At 39.7% G+C, this 27247-nt stretch overlaps 1 protein-coding gene across 4 annotated transcripts in view; it reads right to left on the bottom strand.

Annotated features, from left to right (window-relative positions):
- Positions 1-27247, bottom strand: part of LOC120800777 (endonuclease V-like) — a 65005-nt gene that overhangs the window by 17134 nt on the left and 20624 nt on the right. For all 4 annotated transcript variants that reach the window (XM_040147121.1, XM_040147124.1, XM_040147122.1 and 1 more), the window contains exon 8: positions 9959-10028. In XM_040147121.1, coding sequence (XP_040003055.1) covers positions 9960-10028 — 69 coding nt within the window. In that variant the 3' untranslated portion in view covers position 9959. The remainder of the gene's footprint in view (positions 1-9958; positions 10029-27247) is intronic.

The following is a 27247-nucleotide window of genomic DNA, read 5'->3' as shown; positions in this document are numbered from 1 at the left end:
ATGACAGTACCGTTACGACGGGGCGTTGGTGGGTAACTAAATCGTTGTTTGTGAGCATCCTGATGCAGTGACACTTGTAAAATTCACTGCTGCTGGGCAGCTAAAGGGATTTTTATAACAGTCCGGCTTTCCACCTTTTTCATGCCACTGTCTCAGTGCGTTCCCTCGGTTTACTGAAATACTCCTGAATCTTTGAAAGATTTGCTCTGCAGTCGCTACAGCCAGAATCTGAAAATGTGTACATTTAACAGCACTTATATTTGCTTTAATTTTGTTCAACTAAAATAAAACTGAGCTCTTGCTCTTGAACACAGTGTTTTTTTTTGTCATCGGCAAACTGTGTCCCTACTTGTCTGTCAAAAACTAAATGAAGCAATGTTTGCTACCGCTTGTTTTCTTCAAATGCCCCTTCTCCAGACCCCACCCTCTTATCCACCCACCCATTTGCCCTTTCCCTTTGTCTTCCCATCTCTCATTCCTGGGGCTCAGCGATTGTTCTCGTTATTGCCGAGGAGCGCACAGGGGTTTTGTGTCACTGTGTTTGACGACAAGGTGGCGGTGGTGAAAAATGAGGCAGGTGGTGGCAATTTATCAACACTTGAGTAGCGCATGGCGGCATTCTGGCAGAGGGAGGCGAGGCGGCGCAAAACACAACACTGAGGGTCTGTGTAAGGCCGAGCATGATGAAATGGATGCGGTTTCTCCTCCACTGCCATCAGACAGACAGGAGTGAGGATGGATAAAGAGAGGAAGAGGGAGGGGAGGGGAGAAGGAAGGGTCTTTCTTCTATCTGCAGGCTTCTACTTCCATATCAAGCATCAGCTTTTCTCCCTCAGCAACTCCCTCCACATCATCCCCATTCTCACCCTCCTCCTCTCAGCCCAGGGAGTCAGTCTTTAAGGGTTTTTGCTTTACAAATGTGCAATACGCACTTTTTCCCTTTCCCTTTTTTCTTTTTCCTATGCAATTTGTATCTCTGTTCGCGTGGAAACAGATGACAGAATACCGATAGAAACAGGGAATGAACAGGGAGAGAAAGTCTTTCACAGTCCAATGATGCCATGTCAACTCTCCCTCTCGCTCCCACCCACCCTGTAACTTTCAAACCGTCTCTTGATGTATCTTCCCTCTTGTCATCTCTGCTCTCAACCCCCTAAATCAGCATGTAAACACAGACACACACACACACACACACACACACACACACACACACACACACACACACACACACACACACACACACACACACAAACCCCTTGCCACTCTTACACTTTCTGACCTTTCTGAGATTTTATCTCCTTTCCTATCATCTCCCCCTTCAGTGTCCCTCTTCAATGCATAATAACACAATACACAAATACACACACTGTTAGTGTACTACATCGATCTCGCTCAATGCCTGCAGGTGCCTCAGGTACACTGCAATTGCCCTACTGGAGAGTCTGAAAAAATGCTGGAGAGTAAAAAAAAAAAAAAGTATTGGCTGAAAGTTGTCCTTCGCCACTTCAAAAGTACTAATGACTCCATCTGTTAATATCTCTACAAAAAGCAGAATGTGCCAGTTATTTCATCTTATTGCCAGATGAGTAAGGAGTCACATGGAACCAATTAGAGAGAGCTGAATATATAAAATAAAATATATATAAACAAATTTCCTGAAGCCAAGCCAGTGAAACTGACACAAATGAGGAAACAATATGTGGGGATGGTGAAACAAGGAAAAATAAGGAAACGAGAGAACAATGAAGAGAAATGCCTTAAGCAGAGAAAAATGGCTTTATCATACCTCCAGCTTCGATTTCAACATCAAATTGAACAGGGAGCGTTTTTCCGTTTTCTGTTCATACTTCATGCACACAAAAGCAGGAGAGGGAGAAGACAAATTGTGGAAGAAACAGCGCAACAAACAGCAGTGATGCAGTGACATTTAAATTACTTTGCCCTCTGCACTCAAACAGGATGTAACATTTTTGACGCAAGAACTCAGAAGTGAATTCAAAAGTATTGATTGTCCCCAATCATGATCTTCAGCAGAAGAAGCTTGAATGGAAGAAATGCCCTGTTTAAAACGCAGATTTTAAAGCAGCATTAGCAGTGTTTTTGGCTGCCTGCAGAACACACAACAATCTCACCATCACACACACACATTTGACATATTATGACCTTATGAAGTTGTTTTGGCTTACATGTTAGCAAACAGTTGCCTATTTACACATCCAGCAGGAGTCGTTTCTAACCACCTAAAGAGTTTAAGTCCAATATTCACATTTATTTTAGCTCTGTTTTAGTTTCCACCAACTCCTGAGGAATATATCTGAATCTTATCTGACTCTGCTAAATGTTCCACTATGCTCATTAGCTAGTAACTAACTTTTCCTTTTGCGTTGTTTGGTGCTGGTGAGGAAGCCTACATTGGGCTTTTCAATAAAAATGGCTATCTGCTGCTGCTGGAAACGGGGCTGCTGAGAGACTAAATCAAAATGATAAAGTTGAAGGCCACAAAACCAAAACAATGCACTAAAAGAGGCTAAACCGCTTCACAGAGGTGGGGGGAATTTCAGTCGGGTGATAACTCTCTATGGGGTTGTTGCTAAGAGTGATCTATCTCACATTACGCATAGTAATTATATATATTTATATAGCAGTGTGTATATATATATATATATATATATATATATATATATATATATATATATATATAAATATAATGCATATACACTACAAGTTGATATAAAAATATTGATTAGTGCATCTTTAAAGGATAAATTTGATTTTTTACAAAATTTGTATCATTGTAACAGTTATAGTAACATTGTACTCATCAAAGTATTCTGTTAGTGCTTGCTTGGTCCACTTCAGTTGCCTTTGCATAGCACTTAAAGAATACCATGACCTGGATGACTGAGAATCTTCAAAGACATACTCATCAAAGTAATTGCTAAGATCTGGGAATGGGGCGCTAGAATGAAGTCTAACAGGGAAAGTGACACAAGCAGTCATACGATCAGACGGGTAGTATACAAATTGCAAAGTCACACAGTTCAGTGCAGACCACTGTAAATGGACTAGCAGATAGAGGGCATCGTACTTGTCCTCATATTTCTCCACCCTCTAACAATAAATGAATCTTAATTCTCTACATTAACAACTGATTGACTGAGTGACTTCACTGTGTTTGTGCGTGAGAGAAAAAACAAGAGCTTAGAACAGAGAGCTAGAGACAGACGGAGAGAAAAAAAATATCATTAAAGCTTTGTGCCCCCAAGTCACCTTAAAATGTTTTATTTACTGTCCCTTTGAAGCAACTGTTTGCTCCATGGTCTGGGTCAGTCTGGGCCGAGGACCTGATACACACAGCCAGAGGCTACAATCCTTCAGGACTCACACACACAAACAGATACACACACATACACATAATGATTTAGCAAACCTTGAGATTTTATGTCAACTTATATTTACTATTTAACTATAAAAGATTAACTCTACCTAAACCCTTAAAGCAATACTGTAAAATTTGAAATGAGAAGTAATACATTCTTCCCCTTACAAAACAAAAGTTGAATACATAAGCAATAGAATGCACCACTGTCACATGCCAGGGGGTTTGCTACTACAGCCTTAGTTTAGATTGATATTGCTGTGTAACTGACATTGCTGACTTTCGGGCTAAACTATATTTTAGCTTTTAGCATCATCCCAAATTCCACTTGTTGCCACAAAATTACATGGGAACACTCTAACAAAATCCCAGATAACAAATCAAATTTGTACAATGTTGAATGAAACTGCTTTGACATCCAAGTGCCCAGAGCAACGCAGCGGAGAGAAAAAATATCATTAAAGCTTTGTGCCCCAAGTCACCTTAAAATGTTTTATTTACTGTCCCTTTGAAGCAACTGTTTGCTCCATGGTCTGGGTCAGTCTGGGCCGAGGACCTGATACACACAGCCAGAGGCTACAATCCTTCAGGACTCACACACACAAACAGATACACACACATACACATAATGATTTAGCAAACCTTGAGATTTTATGTCAACTTATATTTACTATTTAACTATAAAAGATTAACTCTACCTAAACCCTTAAAGCAATACTGTAAAATTTGAAATGAGAAGTAATACATTCTTCCCCTTACAAAACAAAAGTTGAATACATAAGCAATAGAATGCACCACTGTCACATGCCAGGGGGTTTGCTACTACAGCCTTACTTTAGATTGATATTGCTGTGTAACTGACATTGCTGACTTTCGGGCTAAACTATATTTTAGCTTTTAGCATCATCCCAAATTCCACTTGTTGCCACAAAATTACATGGGAACACTCTAACAAAATCCCAGATAACAAATCAAATTTGTACAATGTTGAATGAAACTGCTTTGACATCCAAGTGCCCAGAGCAACGCAGCGGAGGAGAAAAAAAAACACAAAATAAAAAGAAAACCTAATAATACTAATACAAATTACTAAATTGTTTGCATGTGTTTAAAAAATCTCTCCTGACACCTTCCAGGTTTTGTAGAAATCAAACTGGGGAGAACTTTATTCTTGACAGAAAAAGCCACCCGAAGTCCAAACTGACATGCACACACACATGCAGACACAACTTGACACATGGTGGCCCAATTTGTCAATAAATCAACCTTAACAGGTTCATCTGAATCAGTCGAAGGCAAGGTGAGGTGGGCTGACGTTGTCTAAAAAATGTCCGGCCGACAGTCCGTGATATACAGTGGAACTGCTGTTTCTGAGAGGAGGAATGGGGCAGAGGAGGGTGATGATACACTGACTGCCTCTGCAGCTCAGTCCTCCAGTTAATCCTAATGCTGAATAGTACCTCCAGCAACAAACTGTGTCCTTGTAACATTATAACTTTTTAATGGGAGTTCCTGCTCCCAACAGAGCTCATCGGTCTGAGCTTGGGCCGACTGCCTCCAAAACATTTTCAATGACATTTTAGAGATGTTTTTGAAAAGGGCAGTAAAGTTTGTATAACAGCATGAAGTTGACAGCTTCCTGATGTCTTAAAAATAAATAAATTAATACAATATAACTGTTTAAACAAAGAGAATACAATAAAATATAAGCCAAAAACATAATGTTGCATTTGCATCGGCACATTAAATTAAATCTGTTGTTTCAAACAATTTATTTTCTTTTTTTGGAATTTTTATTTTTTTTCCTACTGAATATTGACTTTGACTTTTGTTCTAATAAAACCATGTTAAAATAATGTCTATTTTGAGCGCCAACATGTTGCATATGTTACTATTTTAAGAAGATATAAAGAAAGTAATCTTTATTTTAAGAAATGTTAGAAAACTAATGCCACCTCAAAAAGTTCTTCTTTCCAGATTTTTTGTTTTCTCTTTACGTGACAATGAAATGTATGTTGAATAATCTGCAAATCAAACTGCAAAAAACAAGGGGGTTTTCTCTTTTAGTCAACATAACCTTAAGAATGTCTGTTTTTCTCTACTGTTTGTTCATTCTGAAAAAAAAAATGAAAAAAAGTGTTCTAGCAAAACATGCAAATCCTGATGCTGTGGATTGAATATCTTTGGGTTTTGGATTGTTGGTCAGAAAACTATTTAAAGATGTTAGGCTCATGTTACTGTATAAGCTAAACAATTAACTGAAGAAATAAGTCACAGGCTGAAAATGAAAGTAACTGTCGGTTGTAGGACTAGCCACATTAATTTCCCTAAAAGTGATCAACCATCAAATATAGTATGACATGGAAACAGTACAACTCTGACAGTGCACACATTGGCAAAAAAACAAAACAAAACCACAGTTCAAGGTCACTGGAGAAAATGTTCAGGTCGTGTTTGACAACAGCTAAAATGAGAAGTCAGAGGAAAAGGGGTGATGAATGAAGTCCTTGTACTTTGTCAGTTAAATTCCTAAAATTGTGGCTCACTTTGTGCTATTAACTGGACTGGAGTAGTACACGTATGAGTAAAATATAAGTAAAAACATAAGTAAGTAAGTTAAATAAGTAAATAAGTAAAAAAAATATTAAAAAAAAACCAAAACAAAACATTTAAGTAGAAGCATGTAATGTTGAAGAAATCAGACCAGTTCAATTGCTGGTTTTCTCCAGTTGAGATATCAGCGAAATCGTAGTGCCATACAGCAATAAAAGCAATCAATAGCCGTACATACAAGGAGATAAATCCTGAAATAACCAGCATATCACTCTGTCACTCAAACCACTGATATGTTTTTATCCTTTAGCCTTGACTCCTTTCTTTTTCCTCTCTTACACAGCCATTGATTTTTCCACACTCTTGCTCTTTCCCTCCCTCCCTCAGCACCCCTGTTGTTTCCGATCTCTTCATCTCCTCTACTGCAGCCCCATCTTTCATGTCTCTCCCCCTTCTTTGACAGAGACAGAAACTCTATTTCTCTTCCTCTGCCACCCAGGGACACAGACCACGGTCCGCTGTTCAGCCACTCATCCCCCTAGCCTATCTGCAGGTCAACACTGGAGTGAGTTCAGCCACATCGGTCGAGCTTGGAGCTAAAGGCTGATTTTCAACAGTCTTATTCTGTCGTGACAAGAGTACGTTTTATAAAGCAGACAGAGCTACTAACCTGTGTTCAGAGTGTGTCCAAAAAACAGGGACTGCTTTCAAACTATCTTTAAAAGAAACAACAATTTGTGTATTGAAAGGAAAACAAACATTGTCTTGTTGCATATAGAAAACTCATTAGAAAAATCTAAAGCAGAAGACAAAATTAATGGACCTTCAAAAAAAGTTAAAATATTTACAGTAGAGAAACCAAAGGTTACATACTACTAGATGTATACCAGCCATTTTCTTAGAAATATTCTCTCCTTTCAAATCAATATAAGCAGCTATTTTCGAGACCATTAAAACTGGTTTCAGGAACGCAACATGAGGAGACACTCTAGTATCTTGCCTCAAAAACATTTTACTGTTGCCGTAACAGACTTCGTTTTCTTTGGTTGCTAGAGCCTCGAACATCTCTGAAACACCACACACACAACATAATGAGAATGTGTTGATGGATCGTTCCCCGGTTCCTCCTGACTGCGGTGCCAAAGTGTCCTTGGGCAAGACATTGAACCCTAAGTTGCCTCAGTTGTAAGTCACTTTGGATAAAAGCGTCTGCCAAATGAGTAAATGTAGGGCTTGAGTACATACCTCCATCAAGGCCAAACAATCCACAAGACTTTAATAAGAGAAAATGTTGAGAAACTTTTAATCGTCAAGTGAATATGGATTCGTATCAAAATATATTCAGTGACAGACAAACATGCTGATTAGCTGATTAGTTATGATTTTTGAAAAACACCTAAAATCCTGTCCAGGGATTTTGCCACATTCACCTCATAGCTCACTGACCACAATTATAAGCAACCAAGAGGGAAAACTGTCCATGTCATCCTGCTTTTGTAATTCTAAGTCCAAGACATCAGGAATTTCTCACAACTGTAATATCTGTCATGTGGTGAAAATAACTACATGTAGTGTCAACAAATTGGTGGCAAACTGGATGGCAGCTACATCTAAAAAAAAAAATCCATTATCAACACTAATATAATCTATTCGGCTAATCAAAAATCAAAATTATGAAATATGTAATTTGCACAAAATCGCTACTTCAGGGTTAATTTATATTCATCTGGTGTTGCTCCAAGGCTAGCAATATGGGTAAAAATCTTACATTAATGTGTTAACACTGGCAACTGTGAGGTTTTCCCGTGCTTCTCGTTCTTCCGTATAATGCAATATTCAAAATAAATGAGATTCTCGACCTTTGAGTAATGGAAATTCAAATTTACCATGTTGCTCTTGCACTACCTATGGTTGAAATGCACTCGATTTCTGCAGGATCACTTGGAGTTGATTCAGAACGTATGACTAAATTTGAGAGTTATGGCAGTTTGCGAACAAGAATCTGGAATTTCTTTTGGCTGAAATGGAATTGGCATCTATTGATGAAGAAATAAAGACACACACACACACACATGCACACATGCACACACATATATATGAATTTGCAAATAATTTTCAGTGAAATTAAGTAGTTTTTGGGATATGCCGCTAACAGACAGACAAGCCTACCTAACTGGTCAGGTCTCCACCAAATTTTCAGCAAACATCAGTGATACTCCGATGCAAATTATAGCCCTGCTAAAAGATCAATATGAGAAATTATAGGATGACATGCCTGAAGAAGCTCATCAGCTCTATCTGCTAATGTACAGTATGTCTGATCAAATATGCCTGCAGCCTGTTGAGTGAGGGAGAGGGTAGAGCTGGGTTAAGGCCTTGAGGGAACCTGCTACAGCCCTGTCTACTCAGCACAAGGCCTCTCTCACTATCTCAGTGTCTTTGTAGAGAGGCTGATCAAAGACAGGAGGGCGCTCAGAGGATTCACCATGTCAGGGAGCTTCTGAGCGGATCGACATGGACACCCCATTATGTTCCCCAGTGGGGTACACTGAGGGATGGGAGAGTGCACGCACCCTTGTGTGCCTGCGTGTGAGCGACTGTGAACGAAATTATGAGTGGGAGCTCGCATGAGTAGCTTCACTTGGGTCCCAAATGTACAATTCTGTGCATGTATGAAAATATTTTGCTTTGGAGAGGGGGAGTGAATGATGATGGGAGTCTTCGAAGCCTCTGAGTGTGCTAACCCTCTTCAACTTTGATCAGTAATGAGGAAAGGTACGGCCGAACTGAGCGTTGCTGCCTGTTATTTCAGATGAGAATCACAGGATCAAAGGCTTTTTCTCTCCTCATCGTTGCATCTCCCTCTCTGTATGTGTGTCTCTGCTTAACCTCAGGCATCCTTGGCTCACCTCTGCCCCATCCACCCCCCTACATAAATCCGGAGAACCTATCAAAGGCTTTTAAACTCTTAAACTTTCCACCTCTTCTGCAGCAGAATGGAGTTGTATACTGTCACTGAAATAGGAAGCCCTGGTTCAAGCCCCCATCTTAAAACAAAATAATGAATCTCAGCCTGCTGGAGGGCTGTTCTTACATGACCGAGATAAAGCTAAAACAATCACGTGCCATATAGACTACACACTGGATCCAATGTATGGGTTTCATTTCATGGGTTTGATTTAAAGGTGCTATTTGTAAGTTGTCTCTGCCGTGTACCTGGTTTCTTGCCGGGATTGGCTGGTGGTGATGGTCACCGACCAAAGGCTTTAGCCATCATTGCGTTTACAATACAGGAGGTATACTTCTTTAGGGCAGACTGGAGGATACAATGGCTCACTATCGTAAAGTGGCCAGATGGGTCACCCAGGCTGGGCTGGCTTGTTAGCACGCTAACTTCAGTAGAAGAAAAGAAGTGATAGATAAGAAGCAAAACAAGAGTTAAGATTGGCGTTGCTTTCCACTGCTGGAGACAGCTCTTGGCGAGTAAAGAAATGAAGTTTGATCCTACACTTGCAACATTTCTTCTAGGCTGGTAGGTAAACAGCTTCCAATGCTAATGTTGGCTATGTAGCGATTACAAAATTTACAAATGGCTCCTTTAAACTTCACTCCCTTTTTATTCTCCCTTTGTCCATACTGTACCCCTGCTAATAAGGCACAAAGAAGATATTTTGATTAAAAAGTTAATTTGCTTGCAAATTCTGCAAGAATTCTATATTAGTCAGTTTTCTGAAGATACCGGAGTATTTATCCTCCTCCAAAATAAATTTGCTTCATTTAAACAGCCAATTAGATGAGAATGTTCAGGCTTTCAACCCACAAACTTGGCTTTACTTTAGAATTTTGGGAAATTCCTCATTGAGTCGCTTGCTGTGGTTTTTAATCTTATTCTAAGACTGTGTAAATCACTCCTCTCACAGCGTGCCAAAGTGCCACACAAACAAGTTATTTGTTTAATTGTATGTGAGAAGGTGTGCACTGGAGTGTGCGAACGCAAACGTGTAAGATGTATATTTTGTCTCTTACCTCATTCTTTGATTGCTGTATCTACAGCTGGGAAGTGTATGCGAAGGTATTCTCTGGAGCGACAGTCAGCCTGCAGAAGAGGAGAGGAGGAACGGGTGGAGGAAGAGAGAGAAAGAAAGTGACAGACAGGGGGAGAGAAAAAGAGGGGGAGATTCCACATTTAACAAGTTGTCTGTTTGCACTGTTTGCAGTTGCTCAGTTGCGATCAGGGGTGAGCAGGAATGACTTTACACACTGAACACATTCTTCTGAAGTTTGAAATTAAAATTAAGTGCCTTGATGCTGACTTTACACAGAACTAACTGAGCCCTTGTGTTTACAACCAAATCTGACAAACAACATAAATCACTCTCTGACACAGTCAGGTATTTGTACAAATGTGAGAGACAGCACCTTGATCTAAACATCATTAGGATATTACAGCCCCCTTACTCAGGCCCCATCATTTAATATTCTTTTGAATGATCTCCTCTTAAGAGCCACAAATGACAACAATCCACCATTTATTTATTGAAGCACTGCTGTGGGTTTTTCTCTCCAAACAATGGTTCTCATAACAAATCAAAACTCATGCTCTGAAGATAAGAGGCTTCATAAAGGTAACATGACATGAAAGTTGATATTCGCTAATGAGCCCTTAACCTGTTCATTTGGTATTTATGATTTAATCAGCTACAACTTTGGTTTGTATGATCATTATTGGACTATGGTACTGGGACTATGTCAGAGCTTAAGGATAATAGTGGGGTGCCTCAAGTCTGAATATCAGGTACCCTCTGATTCCTTCTAGATTAATGATATCACAGCTGCAGCAGGGCCATTTCTGGACATTTTGATGCCCTAGGCCACTGGCCATCCACTGCTGCCCCTCAGGGAGCTGATCTTCTTATTAACCTCCACCAAGAAGGGTTATGTTTTCACTTGTGTCTGTTTGTTTGTTTAGATGTCAGCAGGATTACGCAATAAGTTCTGAACGGGTTTGCACCAACCTTGTGGAGGGATGGGACATTGCCCAGGGAAGGATCGATTAAATTTTGGGGTAGATCCGGATCATTTACTATAACTTTGAATTTTTATCTCTTAAGTCTGGTGTATGTTGTTTGACACTGGCCTTGGCGAAGGTATTTCAACTTTATTCAACTTCACTCAACCTTTGGTCTGTGTCCTGTCATCATTATATAGTCTGCACACTAGTTATGCACACTTATCTCTTATCCTGATTTTAATCATATCTGGGATGTGATATGGATCATAAGCGACCTGGGTGTTCATATTCCAACATTATCCAAGTTTGTGATCATTTGTGCAGGTGTGTCATTTTACTCTCCCACACCCAGGCTCTGTCATTTCTGTCCTGAAGTGCAGGTATTTTTTTTATTTATAGTTACTTATAGTTGTAAATGTCCTGGCCACATTTTATCATCCAATATCATTTATTGATTATCATTCCATATTTTTTTGCACTCCTATTTAAATTACAAAGCACATTTAGCCTGCATTATGTTCACATTCAAATTAGTGAAGCAACTTGAATGTTTGATGGCTTAATACCTCTGCATTAAGAACATATAACCCACATCACAGCTTTTCTTTGATGGTTTGCTATAACATTTTGTACAGTGTCCCATAGCCAAGCCAATATTTAGGAACTAGTCATTCCAGTCACTCAATCCTATTTGCAATTAAGAAGAAGCTGCAAAGGACAAACAGATTAAACTGAACTGAAATTGTATCTCAGACATCTGTCATATATTTAGGAATAATACAGAACCAGTCACTCTGTTGTAAATCTGTTGTTGCAAGAAGTCCACAGAATTTTGACTCCCTTCAACCTCCTTGCGAACATAATGCTAAATGTTTTGACCGACAGCAACAGTGTAGAGGTGTGGTTCCCGTCCAAAATGTCACAAAAAGCAAAAACAGATGCAAAAGAACTGTTTTTGAAACTCAAAGCAACTCTGCTGGCATGGCTCCTATCATTAATTGCGATGTCATTAATTGAATTTGGTGGCTGCAGCTTTATTTGCAGCTCGCAGTTCACTCCCTCACAACATTGTGTGGTGCATGTTTTAACAGAACACACATGGACACTTTCGATAGCTGTCCTTCCAGGATCTGGCTTTATAACAGCTGGCTCCCCCAACTGGTGGTGCACTACGCAACTGCCTGGCTCACCAATGCCTAAAAACTACCCTGAACTGCAGTTGAATGCAAGCTTCTGCTTAATAGTTTCTGTTACTGGATTCTGGGAAAGATATCAGTAAGACTGAGATCACTCTTATAGCCGAATTAGGATGTGTAAGAGAGTGGTTCATAGACATTGTTAGACATTATTAGCTTTCAGTACATTTGGTTATAACTAAGTCAATCTATTTACAACTAAGAGGAAGTTGCAAAGGACAAACATTAAAAATTGTGTGTCAAGGAACTGAAATTGTATCTCAGACATCTGTTACATATTTAGGAATAACACAAGATTTTCTAAAAACCGGTAAATAGAGGTACCAGTTTTACGGAACAAAGCATTTCAATTACTATTAAGAAAACTCTTTTTTTCATCATTAATGCAGCAAAATTTGGATTAGGCCTCTTCTGATTGGTATTATTACAATCTAGGAACAAGTTGTAGGTGACGCAAATGGACTTTATTGGGTATTTACTGAATGCCTGTTCTCAAACCCATGCTGGTAGTAATGAATTGAGAAGTGTGGGACTGCTGCCTGTACAGCTCAGGGTAGAACAACAGAAGCTGCATCACACTGTATGTACAATATCATCAGTGGGGATGCCCCTGAATATTTGCACTCAGCATGGCTATGACACCAGGGCCAGTGTATGTTCATGTATAGCGCCTGGACTGAATACTGTAGTCAAAAGCTCTTTTTGTATACTGGTGCCACACTGTGGAGCCGCCTGTCATTAAATATGAAATGACAAAAATACAAGGGACAGGTCAGAGCTTATTTATGGACTAGGGTGAAATCCATGAAAATTAGGTTAGATGTTTTATGGCTGACTGTTGACCATGTTAGAAATAAATGTTCTCACTTAAATATTTAAATTGGGATTTAAATATCCCTAGGATTTGTGTAGTTTGAAGAGTCATAAATAAATAAATCCATCAAATCTCTGCAAACTGCAGGAGGGAGACACGCCGCTTATATTAATTCTGACAAAAACTAGAAGAAATAAGGCCCACTTTGATTATTTTTGGCCACTTTGTGTTGCCACTAGCTTTTGATCAACGCTTTGATTTAGTGTACCTGTTTGAGTTCATAAACATAGTCTCCTCTGATCAAACTGCTCTGCACAGTTATCTGATACCAGTTATGCCACACACACTCTCTCTCTCTCTTTCTCTATCTCTCACACACAGACACACACACAGACACTTCCACACAAAGGGTGAAGCCAAAATCATGTTGCTTTTGGTGCAAGGTTTTTGCGAGGATTCTAATATAGATCTATTTTAAACTGTAATGTTGGTGCTTTTCTAAGCTTGAAAAACAAACTAAAGCATCAGCTCTTCTCTGATTGGAAATCAGAGAATCAAAATGAATCATATTCATTATGCTTCCTATTTTTTGCAAGCTTATTTATCTAAAGTGCCTGTGGGAATCTGAATTAGTGTGGCAAACCGCGTTGAATCTGTAGTGGCTAACAAGCTAACCTGCTATAATGTTTTATGTCCCTGCTGCGATCAACCAGCCTGTTGGGTAAAAATACTCTAAGTTGAGAGGCAGATCCAGACAGAAGCTACAGCTGGAGAAATGCTGAAAACCCCAAAACAGAACAGAACAGAAGGTTTGAGACTCCTCATTTACATAGTGCCATAAAGAAAAATTCCCCGTAGCTGCTTGAGCTGTACTTACATGCAGACACACACACACACACACACACATAAACAGAGCAGATACAGCAAAAGTAACAGGGGGCCATCCACCTCGTCATTCGGTCTACTGGATGGATTACTATGACATTTTGTCCAGACATTCATGCTCCCTTCAGGGTTTTAATAACATTGGTTATCCCTTCACTTCTCATTTAACATGATCATCAGGTAAAACATTTAATTTGTCTTTGGTTTATGACCAAATACTAAAAAAACTAAAAACTATTGCCACATTATCATAAATGTCAGCTGTGCTCAGTGTTTATTGCTAATTAGAAAATCTTAAGATGCTAAAATAATGACTCTTGTGTTTCTAAAGCTCCACTCTGCAATTTTCTCCCCTTCTGGTACGGTGTGTCAATCATAGAGTGCGATCAGAAACTCACGAAGGACCACTATGACCTGCAAGCAAGGGTATGTCGGACAGAGTTGTCGGTAAGTCGGACACAGTTGAAGGCATTAGTAGCCTACTTTTTAATTGCTATGCTACCTTGTCAACTTGCACTCAAATTCATTAAATTGAGATTATGTAACTTTTAAAAGAAGAAAAAACTCATTTCTTCCTGTTGAATTCATGAATGATTACATGCACCCTTGCTCAATTCAGTATTCTTGGATTTTGCTGCTACAGCATTACTTGGTCTCGTACGACCAGTAGCTTACGGAGGCTAATGGAAGCCTTATAGCCATTTTTATGCATAGTGCTTTATTTTTAGAGGCTCAAAAGTAATTGGACAAACTGACATAACTATAAATCTAAGGAATCGTTTTTATTACTTGGATGAAAATCCTCTGCAGTCATTGACTGCCTGAAGTCTGGAACCCATTGACATCACCAAATGCTGATTCTCCTCTCTTGAGATGCTTCACCAGGCCTTTACTGCAGCTGCCTTCAGTTGCTTCTTTTTGTGGGTCTTTCTGCCCTCAGCTTTGTATTCAGGAAGGGCAAAGCATGCTCAATTGATTTGAGGTCAGGTGACTGACTAGGCCATTGAAGAGTATTCCAGTTCTTTGCCTTTAGAAGCTCTTTGAGTTGCTTTCGCAGCATGTTTTAGGTCATCATCTATCTGTACAGTGAAGCACCGTCCTATAAGTTTTGCAGCATTTGGCTGAATCTGAGCAGAGTGTAGCCCTGTACACTTCAGAATTCATCCTGCTACTTCTATCAGCAGTCACATCATCAGTAAAAACCAGTGACCCAGTTCCATTGGCAGCCATTCATGCCTATACCATAACACTTCCTCCAGCATGCTTGACAGATGATGTGGTATGATTTGGATCAGGAGCTGTTCCTTTCCTTCTCCATATTCTTCTCTTCCCATCATTCTGGTACAGATTAATCTTGGTTTCATCCTACCAAAGAATCTTGTTTCTGACCTGGGCAGACTTTTTAGATTTTTTCTGGTAAAGGCTAATCTAGCCTTTCTGTTCTTGAGTATTACCAGTGGTTTGCATCTTGTGGTAAACCCTCTGTATTTACATCCATGGTGGCGTCTCTTGATTGTAGACTTTGACAATGATACGCCTATTTCCTCGAGAGTGTTCTTGACCTGGCTAAATGCTGTGAAGGTGTTTTTCTTCAATAAGGAAAGAATTCTTTGATCATCCACTTTAGTCGTTTTCTGTGGCATTCCAGGCCTTTTGGTGTTGCTGATCTCACAAGTGTATTCCTTCTCTTTAAAAATGTACTAAACTGTTGATTTGGCCACTCCTAAAGTTTCAGCCACGTGTCTGATAGGTTTGTTTTGTTTTTTCAGCCTAATGATGGCCTCCTACATTTGCATCAAAACCTCCCATGAACAGCTTAATGCAAATTGAACACTTGAAATCAACCCCAGACCTTTTATCTCCTTAATTTGTCATGAAATAATGGGGGCGCAGGCCACATCTGGCCATGAAACTGATTGTCAGTCAATTGTCCAATTATTTTTGAGCCCCTGAAATGAGGGACTACACTTCAATTACATCTTGATGGCTTCATTTCAACTCCATTGTGATGATGTAAAGAAGAAATTTTACACAAATTGTGTCACTGTCCAAATACTTATGTACTCAACTGTATATTTTAGTTCACCACACAATGCCTGACTTCACCTGTAGATATATTCATATTAGTGTATTGGCACTAATAATGTTGTTATTAAGAGTTAGCTTCTCTAAAAACCCTCATCAAGAAAACAAATGAGCTAATTTCCCAAAAATGTCAAACGAAATGTCGAAGAGGAAATGTCACTGAAGCGCCTGCAAAAGAAGAAACTAAAACTTAAAACCCAAATGTTTTAGACTCCTCTTTTCACCTAATACTCTAACCTGGCAAGCTGACAAAAATCTGTCCTATAACCAGCTACGTCTTAGCTCCTGTCACATTTATTTATAAAAACTGCCTGGTTTGTAATCAGGCAGCGTGATCCTAAACAAACCTTATAAAAATTGCAGCAAAGAAATTTTCCCAGGCTGGTATGTAGAACTATAAATGATCACACTATGTCTACCTGACAAAGACAAAATGGAGGGAAAGTAACTGTGGTAAACTGAAGAAAACGTGACAGCTGTGTTGCTGCAAAGCAAAGAAAACCCTTGCCTGATTTTTCATCAGTTCAGAGCTGGTTTCCTCTAACCACAGTCCCTGGCAAGTTGGGAATGCACAACTGAACAGATGTGCACTGCTGGCTCTCTGCTGGGCTTTTGGTACATTCAGGCCACACACACATGCAGAGGTGTCTGAGTCCTGGCTTTGGTCCTTTGGCCTGGGGCAGGTCTTTATCCTCCAGTCCCCAAAGCCCCTTAAGCCCTACAGCTATGCCAGTATGCTCTATCCCTTCTTCCTTTCTATATCTATATCCTTTCTATATACTTTCCCTCACTTTCTTTTTTCAAGCAAAATCCTTTTTATCACTCTAATCATTAAAGTTGTTCCTCCAGATCTCCCTCCTTCCCTTTCTCTCCTCCCTCCTCAAACCTCTGTTTCACCTCTCATCTACACCTCTCTCTCTCTCTCATATCCACCCCAGGGCTTCTCTTTTGTCTCTCTCGAACCTTCCTCCAATCTCTCTGTGGAGGTCCAGAGTCCACTGTCTGCAGCACCAGAATGTCAGACAGCCACATATTAACATTTAGACAGCCTTGGGGCCCAAATGGAGCTCCGCTTTAAATCAGTCACATCCTCTGGGCACATTCAGAAAAGATCCGCAAGCCTAATGGTACAGCTGACACCAGCAGAGCACCGGTGCCAATCTTCACAGATGTTTTACCCTGTCAGTTGTCCAATATCACTGTTCCCTTCAAATTCCACTAAACACATTGTGTTGTGTTGCCATCAGTGTCAAGTCAATGTAACGTTCTACCTGCTCCACAGACAATTTGGTTTTAAAAAACAAATGGAGAATATATCACACACACACACACACACACACAAACACACACACACACACACACACACACACACACACACACACACACACACACACACAAACACACACACACACACACACACACACACACACACACACACACACACACACACACACACACACACACACACACACTCTCACACAGTGAAATTGTGGTGGGAAAGCAGGCAGGACTGTCGTTACACACTGCGGCAGTCCAAAAACCTCATAAATAAGTTAGAGGAGAGCCTATGCATATGACAGCTTGCAGTAGTAGGCTACAACAGTTTTAAAATTCTTTTTCTATATGTTGTCATGTATGAAAAGACCCAAAATGAACACTGTAGGCGGACTACTTGATTACTATAAGCAAATTATTTAAACAGCATTTGTTTAGAAATTATTCTGTCCCAAGTTTTTTGATCACTCTAACTGTGATCACTATAAGCGGTTTCCACTGTAATTTCATTGTTTTTATGAATCAACACAGCAGAAGACAACCAGTATAATCTTCCTTATTGAATTAATGAACCACTCTACATTGAGCCATCCACAATTTTAATATCAGTAGCTTTCAATATCAATATTGAACGTTACTACAGATAATAATACATAATCAATATTTTTACATTAACAAAGGATAAGATGACAGGTTTCGCTGTTAGTGCGGAAGCCCAAGAGAATTATCACCCAACTCTGCAGTTCCCCTCAGTTCTACAGAGCGTTTTAGCCTCTTTTAGCTCATTTTTTTTGTTTTCTGGCCCACAAACTCCATTCTAATGAACACGCAACAGGTAGCTGCTTTTGCTTGCACCAAATAAGCTTTGATAAACTGGCTTTATGCTTCTTGTCTGGCATCAAACTAAAGAGAGACTGGTTAGCCAGTCTTAGCAGCTAAAGAGCTAAAATTTAGCAGCTAAAGAGCCAGATACATTTCTCAGGAGTTGGTGGAGACCAAAACGGTACTAAAAGGAGAGTGAATATTGGATGTACATTTGTCATGACAACCAAAAACATGACTTCAAATGAATACTAATGTTGCTCCGTGTATAGTGGAAGATATTCACTATTACAGCTTTATAAGGTGATGTCAGTTTTGTGTTTTCAGATTGTCTCTGCTGTCCCAAAGTGGCAGCAAAATTAAATTAATGCAGCTTTAAAAGAAGCATTTGTTGATGCCTGATGCCCACTGGATGTAGTGGAGCGTGGGGGTTTTATATACTGAAATGTTTTTAGCATTGTCTACAGACTCAAAACTGGCCTTTAACTAGTATGTAAATGTGCTGCTGTCTTCAGCAGATTTTACAATTTGCTTAATTATAGAGTTGATCGCAACGGGAATAATTAATATAAATTATGATTAAATTAATAAAAAAGGTGCAGGTCATAATGACTCCGAAATGTATTCCCATAACTGCCTAAACACAAAACTCAACACATACAAGAAAACCAATAGTGAAGGGGGATCGGTGATCAAATATAAGCACTGTAAGCCGTGTCTTCCCTCACGTATTACTCTACAGTCAAACTTAGTGTAACCCCGGGAGACACAGAAAAGTGATTTTTCACTGCTGGGTTAGCAAAGCGGAGACGAGGTGGAGCTCACTGATGGTGTGAAATCCCTGTAAGGATAATTCTTCGTAGTTAGCGAGTCTCAGTGGTCTCAAAAACTCTGGTACTCTCTGGCTTGTGCGGATCTGCATGCTGGCAGGGCTGCATGCGTATGTGTGTATGCCTGCGTGCTCACTGGTATGGGCTGTGTTTGTGTTACTGCAGAGGTGACAACAACCAAAAATACACTAGCTCTGTAGGCCTGAATAATTCAGGGAGTGGAGACGTAGCAGCGGGGGGCTGGGGTTGGAGATGGATGGATGAGAGACGGCGGCAAGAGAGAAGAAAAACAGTACAGTGAGGACGAACAAAGTCGGAGAGAACAAAGAGGTTGAAAGTTGAAAGTGAAAGTTGAAAAAGTGGGGACTCATCAAAAGCAAGCCACACACACCAGACACACACTGGCTGGGGACATAAGAGAGAACACACACACATACACAAAAACATACATCTTGTTATGGCATGCTGTGCTATGAATTTTTGCATGTGAAGAGTTAAAAAAAACAACAACCTTGCTTCTCAAATAAATGTATCCTGTACTTTAATATCTGCACACAAAACACACATTAGCAATATCTGTCTCTCAAGTACATACACACAAACACACTGCATGCCTTCTCCTCCATACCCACACACACAATGCGTTTCTCAATCTCTTTTATTCTATGCATGCAGGCTCCCCATCGCCTATCACTCACATTGAAATTCCATCTGTTTTTGCAATCTGGGAGTGCAGCTGTGGAGCTTTTACATTTCCCGTCTTCCTGCCTGGCACGGGGGGGGGCTTTTGCATAGAGACCCAAAATGGAGACTGGAGAGTGGAGCCACATTTATCCCCTCTTAGCAGCAAAATTGTATACATCCAACATCTAAAGAGCCTTACAGTACTTTAAGGGAGGATGTTTTTAGCATAGGTTGCTCTGCAGGGAGATTATTTTATGTGGCAATGGATACACGTCAGCTACCCAGAAATATACGTTAAACCCTTGTGATACTTACAGGCAACAGTTTGCCAGAAAGCTAGACAAACTTTAGACTACACAGTGACTTTTTATAGTCCTGTATGAACTGATTTTACAGAACTGAGAGGCACTGAGAGAGTCAGCAGTGCACAGGTGACTTCTGTAGAAGGAGAGGGAACGTAATTAGTGACTTCCGCTCAGTGCAAAGCACTCAGACAGAGAGGAGAGGTCTGGAAATAAGCTGTTACTGTACGTCTCAGACAACTCCTCAGAGTCCCATTACCAGTGGATGTCTTCCGATCAGTGTATGTGGAGGAGAATGAGGTGGTGGTGGGGGGGAGTAATGGATTTTATCCGGGAGATAATGACGGATGGACTAAATGTGGTCCAAGACCACAGACGACACAAACATTCACACAAAACTGTTGGGTGAAAACCAGCATCAGACTTGTCCATGAAGTGATCATGCTTGATGATCTTTTGCCACTCATCCCAGAAGCCTTATCAGTTCATCAAAAGGTCGAAGCTTCTTGGATGAATACAAAATTTCTTTAAGGTTAAAGTTTGCACAACAAGTCTGAATTTTTGAGATGTTTTTCATGCACACTGACTCAGATTTTTTTTTTTTTTAATTCCATGTGAAAATAATTGCGATAGAAAATAAAATGCACCCCTCAAATTGTGATGATTATGTCATTCTTTACATAGCGCTTGAAACTGCAACCTGTCATGACCATACTTTATTTCTTATATTTCTTTGCACCTATTTCCTCAAAAGTAAACAACCAGGTCTGCTAATTCTAAGTGAGCAAGTCTGACATGTTACCAGTATATTTGTCAAGGAACATTAGCTTAGAAGAGAAAATCAGCTAGCTCATTAGCTAGAAAATCAGCCATTAACTGCACCTGTGCATGAATATGTGTGGACCATGTGTGCACATGTTTTGTGTATCTGTGTAGGCTACAGTATGTGTGAGCTGAGAGTTCAGAAGAGTGAGCTTCTGACCAGAGGGCTGCATGTTTCAAAGTTGAACAGGGAAAAGTGAAAAAGTTACTCTGTTTGTATAATTTTATTCTGTCCATCATTTTCATCCGTTATTACCTGATAATTTCTTGAAATTTCCCTGGTAAAAGTATGTAATTGGGTACTAATTAAAAGCTTTGATGTAGTTTAGTTTTATTGGGTTTAAAAGTAGGAATTTCCTTATATAACTGCTGCTCCTACATTTACTACTAAAGTCTCTGTCTACACAACCTCCAAAAACTACATTATATGAACAAGCATCACAACTGTTCCTTATGTATACTTAGATGCTGTGTAAAATATCAATCAGACAACCACAAAAATTCAATTGATGAATGGAACACCTTGACTCAACACACAAATTGTCCTATAGGTAAATAGGTGAAAACGGCATCTGTTCTTCAAAAAAAAACTCTATTGGACATCATAAGAAAAGACTGGAAAAGCATAAAAGGTAAATAAGGGAAAAATATTTATCATAAATTAGAATCTCACATTTTCAAGATGCATATATAGAGCCCGATAGCAACAACCATATACCAACCCCAGACATCCAAAGGTCAAAGAATTAGGAAAAACATATGGTCAGTGACAACAAATGACCACTATTTATCATTTAATAAATGTATGCTTTTTTTTCATCCATGAAATATCCACAATATCCACCCACAAGGACTAGGCTTATTTTTATTATACATTAATCTGCCGATTATTCTCTCTGTTAATTGTTTGATCCTTGAAATCTCAGAAAATAGTGAAAAGTATCTATCACAGTTTCTAACAGCTCAATGTATTGTTTTCTTCAACAAAACCCAAAGACATTCAGTTTACAATGATATGAAACAGAGAAAACTAGCAATTCTTTGCATTAGTGAAGCTGGAACCAACAAATATTTGGCATGTTTACTTGAAAAATTATTTAAACATTTGATCTACAGTATCATCAAAATAGTTGACAATTTTCTGCTGACTGACTTACCATTTCAGCTCTAAAAGGCAGAGAAAACTGGAATGTTTTGTTGTCCTCTCATTAGATAATTCCTCCAGCATCGACTGTATGTAATCGGTCAGGAAGAGCTTTTGTGATGCTTGTGAGTTTTTTCACTTTGATTCAAAGGAATACCCTTGAAAGAACTGTTCCATTTATGCCCAAGTAAAAAGTTACTTATGATCAATTTGTTATGTTATGCGTTATATAGACAGACTGCAAATTTTTGCATGTTCAGCTGACCTGCTGTGCTTCGGCTTAAGGACACTGTTGGTTACACTAGCTTAGTAGCTCACAATAGCTCAGTAGTCACAATTTTACCTATAATAGTAACGAGTTACAACGATCTTTCCACAAAACCTCATAGAGAGTTATTAGGAAATTATGATGTGTGAAACACAGTATATTGTCACTGTGGAGGTGCTCAGTGGTTGACACTAGATTGTACACAAATATCTGTGAATGTCAAACAGAGCTATGCAGGAAAACAAACAACAGCACCTTAAAGTTATATTTTTAAAATAAAGTGTACAAACATTAATCCCTTGAACAGATTTAACAATACACATACTCTGTATTGTTTGTTCCTGCAGCTTGAGAACAAATGAGCCTAATTTCATTAATTTTCCTGCAGCTTTTGTCATTTGGAGGCTCATAGTTAAATCTGCCAATATGAGGTTATGTATTTTAACACTGCTGCAAGCTTGAAGTCAGCTCTACCAATTAGAATTAATAAGTCAACACAAGAGTCAGTCCCACCTCAGATCATGGCAGCCTGCCAGTAAAAACACGGGATGACTATAAAGTAAGTCGAGTTTTGAGACATAAGTTAATGAACCCAAACCAACTAAATGCTTCTGCAGGGATTAGATTTGTGATTTTTGGTCTGGTCACTAAATCAAGATCCCTCTGATGAGTCCAGACAGGTGTCTGCTTGCCTTCTACTTCCTGTCACATGCTCTCTTAGCTGAGACTGCTTAAAGGAAAACCATCAAGTCCAATATGGAGGCTGCAGAGAGGGCCTCCACATGGCTTTGGATCAGGAGGAGCGATCCGTTGGCCAGTGCTGCTGAGACACAAGCCAGGGTCTGACCAACTCTGGCTGGGACGCCTGAGCAAGGGTTTATGATGCTGAAAGACCCGAAACACCCGATGTCCCTAGGACGTATCTTTGAATCAAAATCAGGCTTTATCAAGTGAAGCGTGGGATACAGAGGACTGTGAGAATTTAATGGCGTTAGGGAGCAAGACGTGGGGGCGTGAATTAGTCTGAGCTCCTGCATGTGTGTGTGTTTTAGTTTTTCATTGTGGTACATAAGATTCTGCTGCAGTGCATTCACACGTCAGCCTTCACTGCAGAATCCAGCCATGATGTCATCTTTCCCTTTCATCTTTCTCTCTCTGACTCTCTCAAGCGGTGGAAGGAGGGGTACATTTCACTCTTGATGGAGGGTGAGAGGATCTCATTAGATGGTGGAGAGAAGGGCGGGGGAATAAGCGAAAAAGAAACAGAAGAGTGAAGGGTTAATTTATAGATTCAGGACATGAACACCCAGTTGCTGTGACACTGAGGAATCATTTGATCACCTGACCTATGTTTGTCATGATTACTGAGTGTTAAGTAACTCTAAGTAACACCTGACACCCTGTACTAATCCAAAACATAATTTGTACCTACTACAAAATCTGATTGGATTTTGCTATTTTCAACTGAATTTCAATAAATATCCACCATTGTGCACTATTAAGATAGCCTTCTCTGAAAGAAGTAGCGCTGAAACAGTTGCTCAGTTAATTGATTAGTTGATCAACAAAAAAATGATCCATGAAAAACATTGATAATGGATTAATGTGTTTCTCATTTGTCATTTTTCACTTTTTTTCTAGTTTGTCAAATACGACGATTTGCTGCTGTCTCCATTTAATTGATAATTTATCATGAATAAAACAAAAAACCCTGGTACTGGTACTTTATTGGTGACATTTCATCTTCAAAATTTCATCAGGTAAAAATAAATATAGACGAATGGCACTGGTACCATATACATATATGGAAACACACTATATGATTTACCTGACGAAGGTCTTGTGGACAAAACTTAATTGATAAGGTTAGTATAGGTGTTTTTGTTTTGTATTTTTTCACAGTCAGAGTTGTTGATTCATTGCACCCATCACTATAATTTTCTGGTGCGCAAGAATTCGTAGTAGTTGTAAGATTCATTACAAATCTAAATTCGTAACTTCTGAAAATAACTTTAAGTTTTGGTAGAGTAGCCTGTGCAGACCATTGGACATTATTATGGACATTTTATAAACCTCAGTGATTCGTCAATAAAAAGGGCACCCCTATGTTAGTATTATACTTATAACGAACAGATTAAACTAAGAGATGATCTAAATCGTTGCAGCCGAGGCTGAGGTATTCTGACTTTTAGTCTCTAGTGAGGGTCAAGCTCCAAAAATCCTCCACTTCCCTTAATAACCAACCAATATAGCATCTTTTCGTTAAGCCCTGGACGCACCAGGATTTAAAATGGCATAATTTTGTAGAGACCAGCAGATCAGTTAAAACTGTTCCACTAAAGAGCAGTTGTTTGCAGACAGTTATGAGACAGGAGTCGATGGTACAAGTAGGATTTTTGAATGAACTGTCTGAACTTACTGTGCTGTTAGCAAACTTGTTAGGGCGCAGAGCTTCTTTTTCCCGATTAAACTTTTCATTGAACAAAATGGTGCACAGGGAACAAAATGCCAGGGGAAGTAAACGGATCAGTATAGAGAAAATAGAGAGAAGCTCTGGAAACTATTGTAACTGTCTAGTGCTAGCCAGGCACAGCAGATATCTAACTAGCCGTGCAACGTCACTAGTAGTCCGGCTCTACTTGTTTTGTGTAAAAGAACAAATGTCCCTTTGCAGTGCATCCACAATAGACCTTATCACGCCTTTGAAACTGCATGCCCCCTGTTTGCAGGCTTTCTGTTATACATTTGTAAACTCAGAGCCCAGTCGGAGATAATGACATAATTTGGGTCATTCTTCAGTAACAGAAGACATTATACAACTGTTTTTACAGGCTGAATAATACTCCCGGTGACCTAACCTTTACCTTTACCCTTGAATCTGACTAATAATTGAAAAATAAAACTTATAATGCAGCACCAGGAACAGATTAGAGAAATGCATCACTTTCCTTTAATATTAAGCATATTATACATGGTTCTTGGGTTAGATTTAATACACCCAAAATCTGTTTTCTCTGTATCTGCCACATACAGATGGGTGAGGGTAGATGAAATACCTAAGTACCTGCTAAACCAGAAGAGGAAAGTCCTTGGTATTCTCTGCCAAATCAACGATGAAGGCGATGAAGACAGAAATTAAAAGAAAAAACTCTGAAAAACAATGGCAAACAGAACATAACGAATGGAGATGCGTCTACACAGGGCACAGGGGCTCACTGAATGGTTTGATGAAAATTATGTGAACTATGCATGTACTTTGGCCTTCACAGTCATCGGATCTCTACCTAGTGAACACCTGTTGGAGATTTTGGACTGATGGGCTCTCCACTTCCATGACCAAAACACCAAATGAGCAAACATCGATTGGAAAAATGCTGTTCATCCCTCAGGAGGGTTTCAGAGACTTGGTAAATCCAATTAAAGGAGCACTGAACTTGTTATAGAGGCTCCTGGTGGAAGTACTGCATACTAATACACTTTGTATTATTTTTTAATTTAATTTGTTACCCATCTGTATATGACACCATTCAACACCTCTACTCATGGCTAGAGTGAGTACTGTGAAAACCTCATTGCTATTATAATGCTATTCCTTTTATATTTCTACCTTTGTCTGTCTGTGTTATTGCCATATCTGCTACACAACCTGCTCCTCCAGTGCCCTGTTGATGCCATTTAACACTCACAATGTTTCTCTCCTGAATACATAAACATTTACTGTGCCCTTATCTGACAAACCCCATCGCTGATCTGTGTGTGTCCCGGCGGTGAACCACAACTACACACAAACCACAGCACAAAGTCTGCCAAAGAGACCCTGGCAACCTTTAGCTGCTGAGTCCAGCCAAGTGTGTACGAGTGTATGAGCGTCTGCAACTGACAGAGAGATTTCTTTGTTTTGAGTGTGGACAATCACATATTTGCATATCTATAATTTGACCTCTATCTGGCCTGTTCCTGTTGTTGTCCATGACACCACAGCATGTCTTCTACTATCTCCAAACTTCAAAAAGGCGACTCTTAGGTAATTTAGAGTCTTCTTGTCAGATTAACAGCTTTATTATTATTATTATTTTCCTCAACAAGTTGTGACTGTCGTTCCAGAGGCCTGAGGGACATGAATCTTCTTCCTCTGCCTCCGAAAGAGCACCGTAAATGCAGAGTTCAACTCTGAACATGACACTGTTCACAGAACTGGATCTGTGTGGGTTTTTTTCAGTGATGTCAGCAATAAAGAGAATAGAAAATATCTGTGGGACAGACAGAAATAGAGAGCACGGGGCAAAAGCAGAAGACAGAGAGATAAAAGGGAATGTGAAGTTCAGAGAAAGGAAAACAGCTGGACAGAGAGATGATAAAGACAGAGGTGTCAGTGATTGGACACAGGAAGGTGAGAGTGTCCCTGGTTCTCTTTCCATATTCCACATTCAGTCCCTCCTCCTCTTCGTCCCACCAGCTAAACACATTGCACTCACGCTTTGATGAAATAAAGACACACAGGAGGGGATGAGTAAGCCGCTGTTACTGCAGCTCCCTTGGCGAAAAACTGATTTTGAGATGTGTGTGCGTGTGTGTGCATGTGTATGAATGTATGTTTTCCCTGCAGTGGAAGTAAAAGCATGGTGAACAGCAGAAGCACAGCACATCCTAGTGGCAGAAAGAAAAAGAGCCTGAAGGAAGAGGAGAGACCAGTTCAGGTGTAGTTTTTTTTTTTCTTTCTTCCCCAAAATGACAGTTAGTGGGTGGTGGTGTGTTGTGGGTGGAGTTACCCTTTAAGATACACTTTCCCATAAAGTGGTCTCAGGCTTTTGGACCCCACTGTATGTAGGTGCAGGCATGATGAGGGGTGGGAATCGAGAACCAATTCAATTGAGGTCTGGTTCCAAATTGCCAGAACCATCTGAATGGTATGCCTCCGATCTTATCGTTTCCTTTTATCGATGCTGGCAAGTTTTTCTGACAGTTGTGCTTTGCAAAATAATGATGTCGAAACTCATGCGTCTTCGCTGCTGGAAACTTGAAACAAAAAGGAGTCATGGAGGAGAGGAAGAAACGATCCAAAGCGTGGCTTCATTTCAGGAAGAAAGGTCACGACAGTGCTAGTTGTGATATCAGTAAAATGGTCATTTCAATTCAGGGTGGGAAACATCTTTCTACGCAACACTGTCTTAAATTCC

The sequence above is a fragment of the Xiphias gladius genome, chromosome 15, assembly GCF_016859285.1.
Source record: "Xiphias gladius isolate SHS-SW01 ecotype Sanya breed wild chromosome 15, ASM1685928v1, whole genome shotgun sequence".
NCBI lineage: Eukaryota > Metazoa > Chordata > Actinopteri > Istiophoriformes > Xiphiidae > Xiphias > Xiphias gladius.
This window is presented reverse-complemented; position numbering and strand designations above follow the sequence as displayed.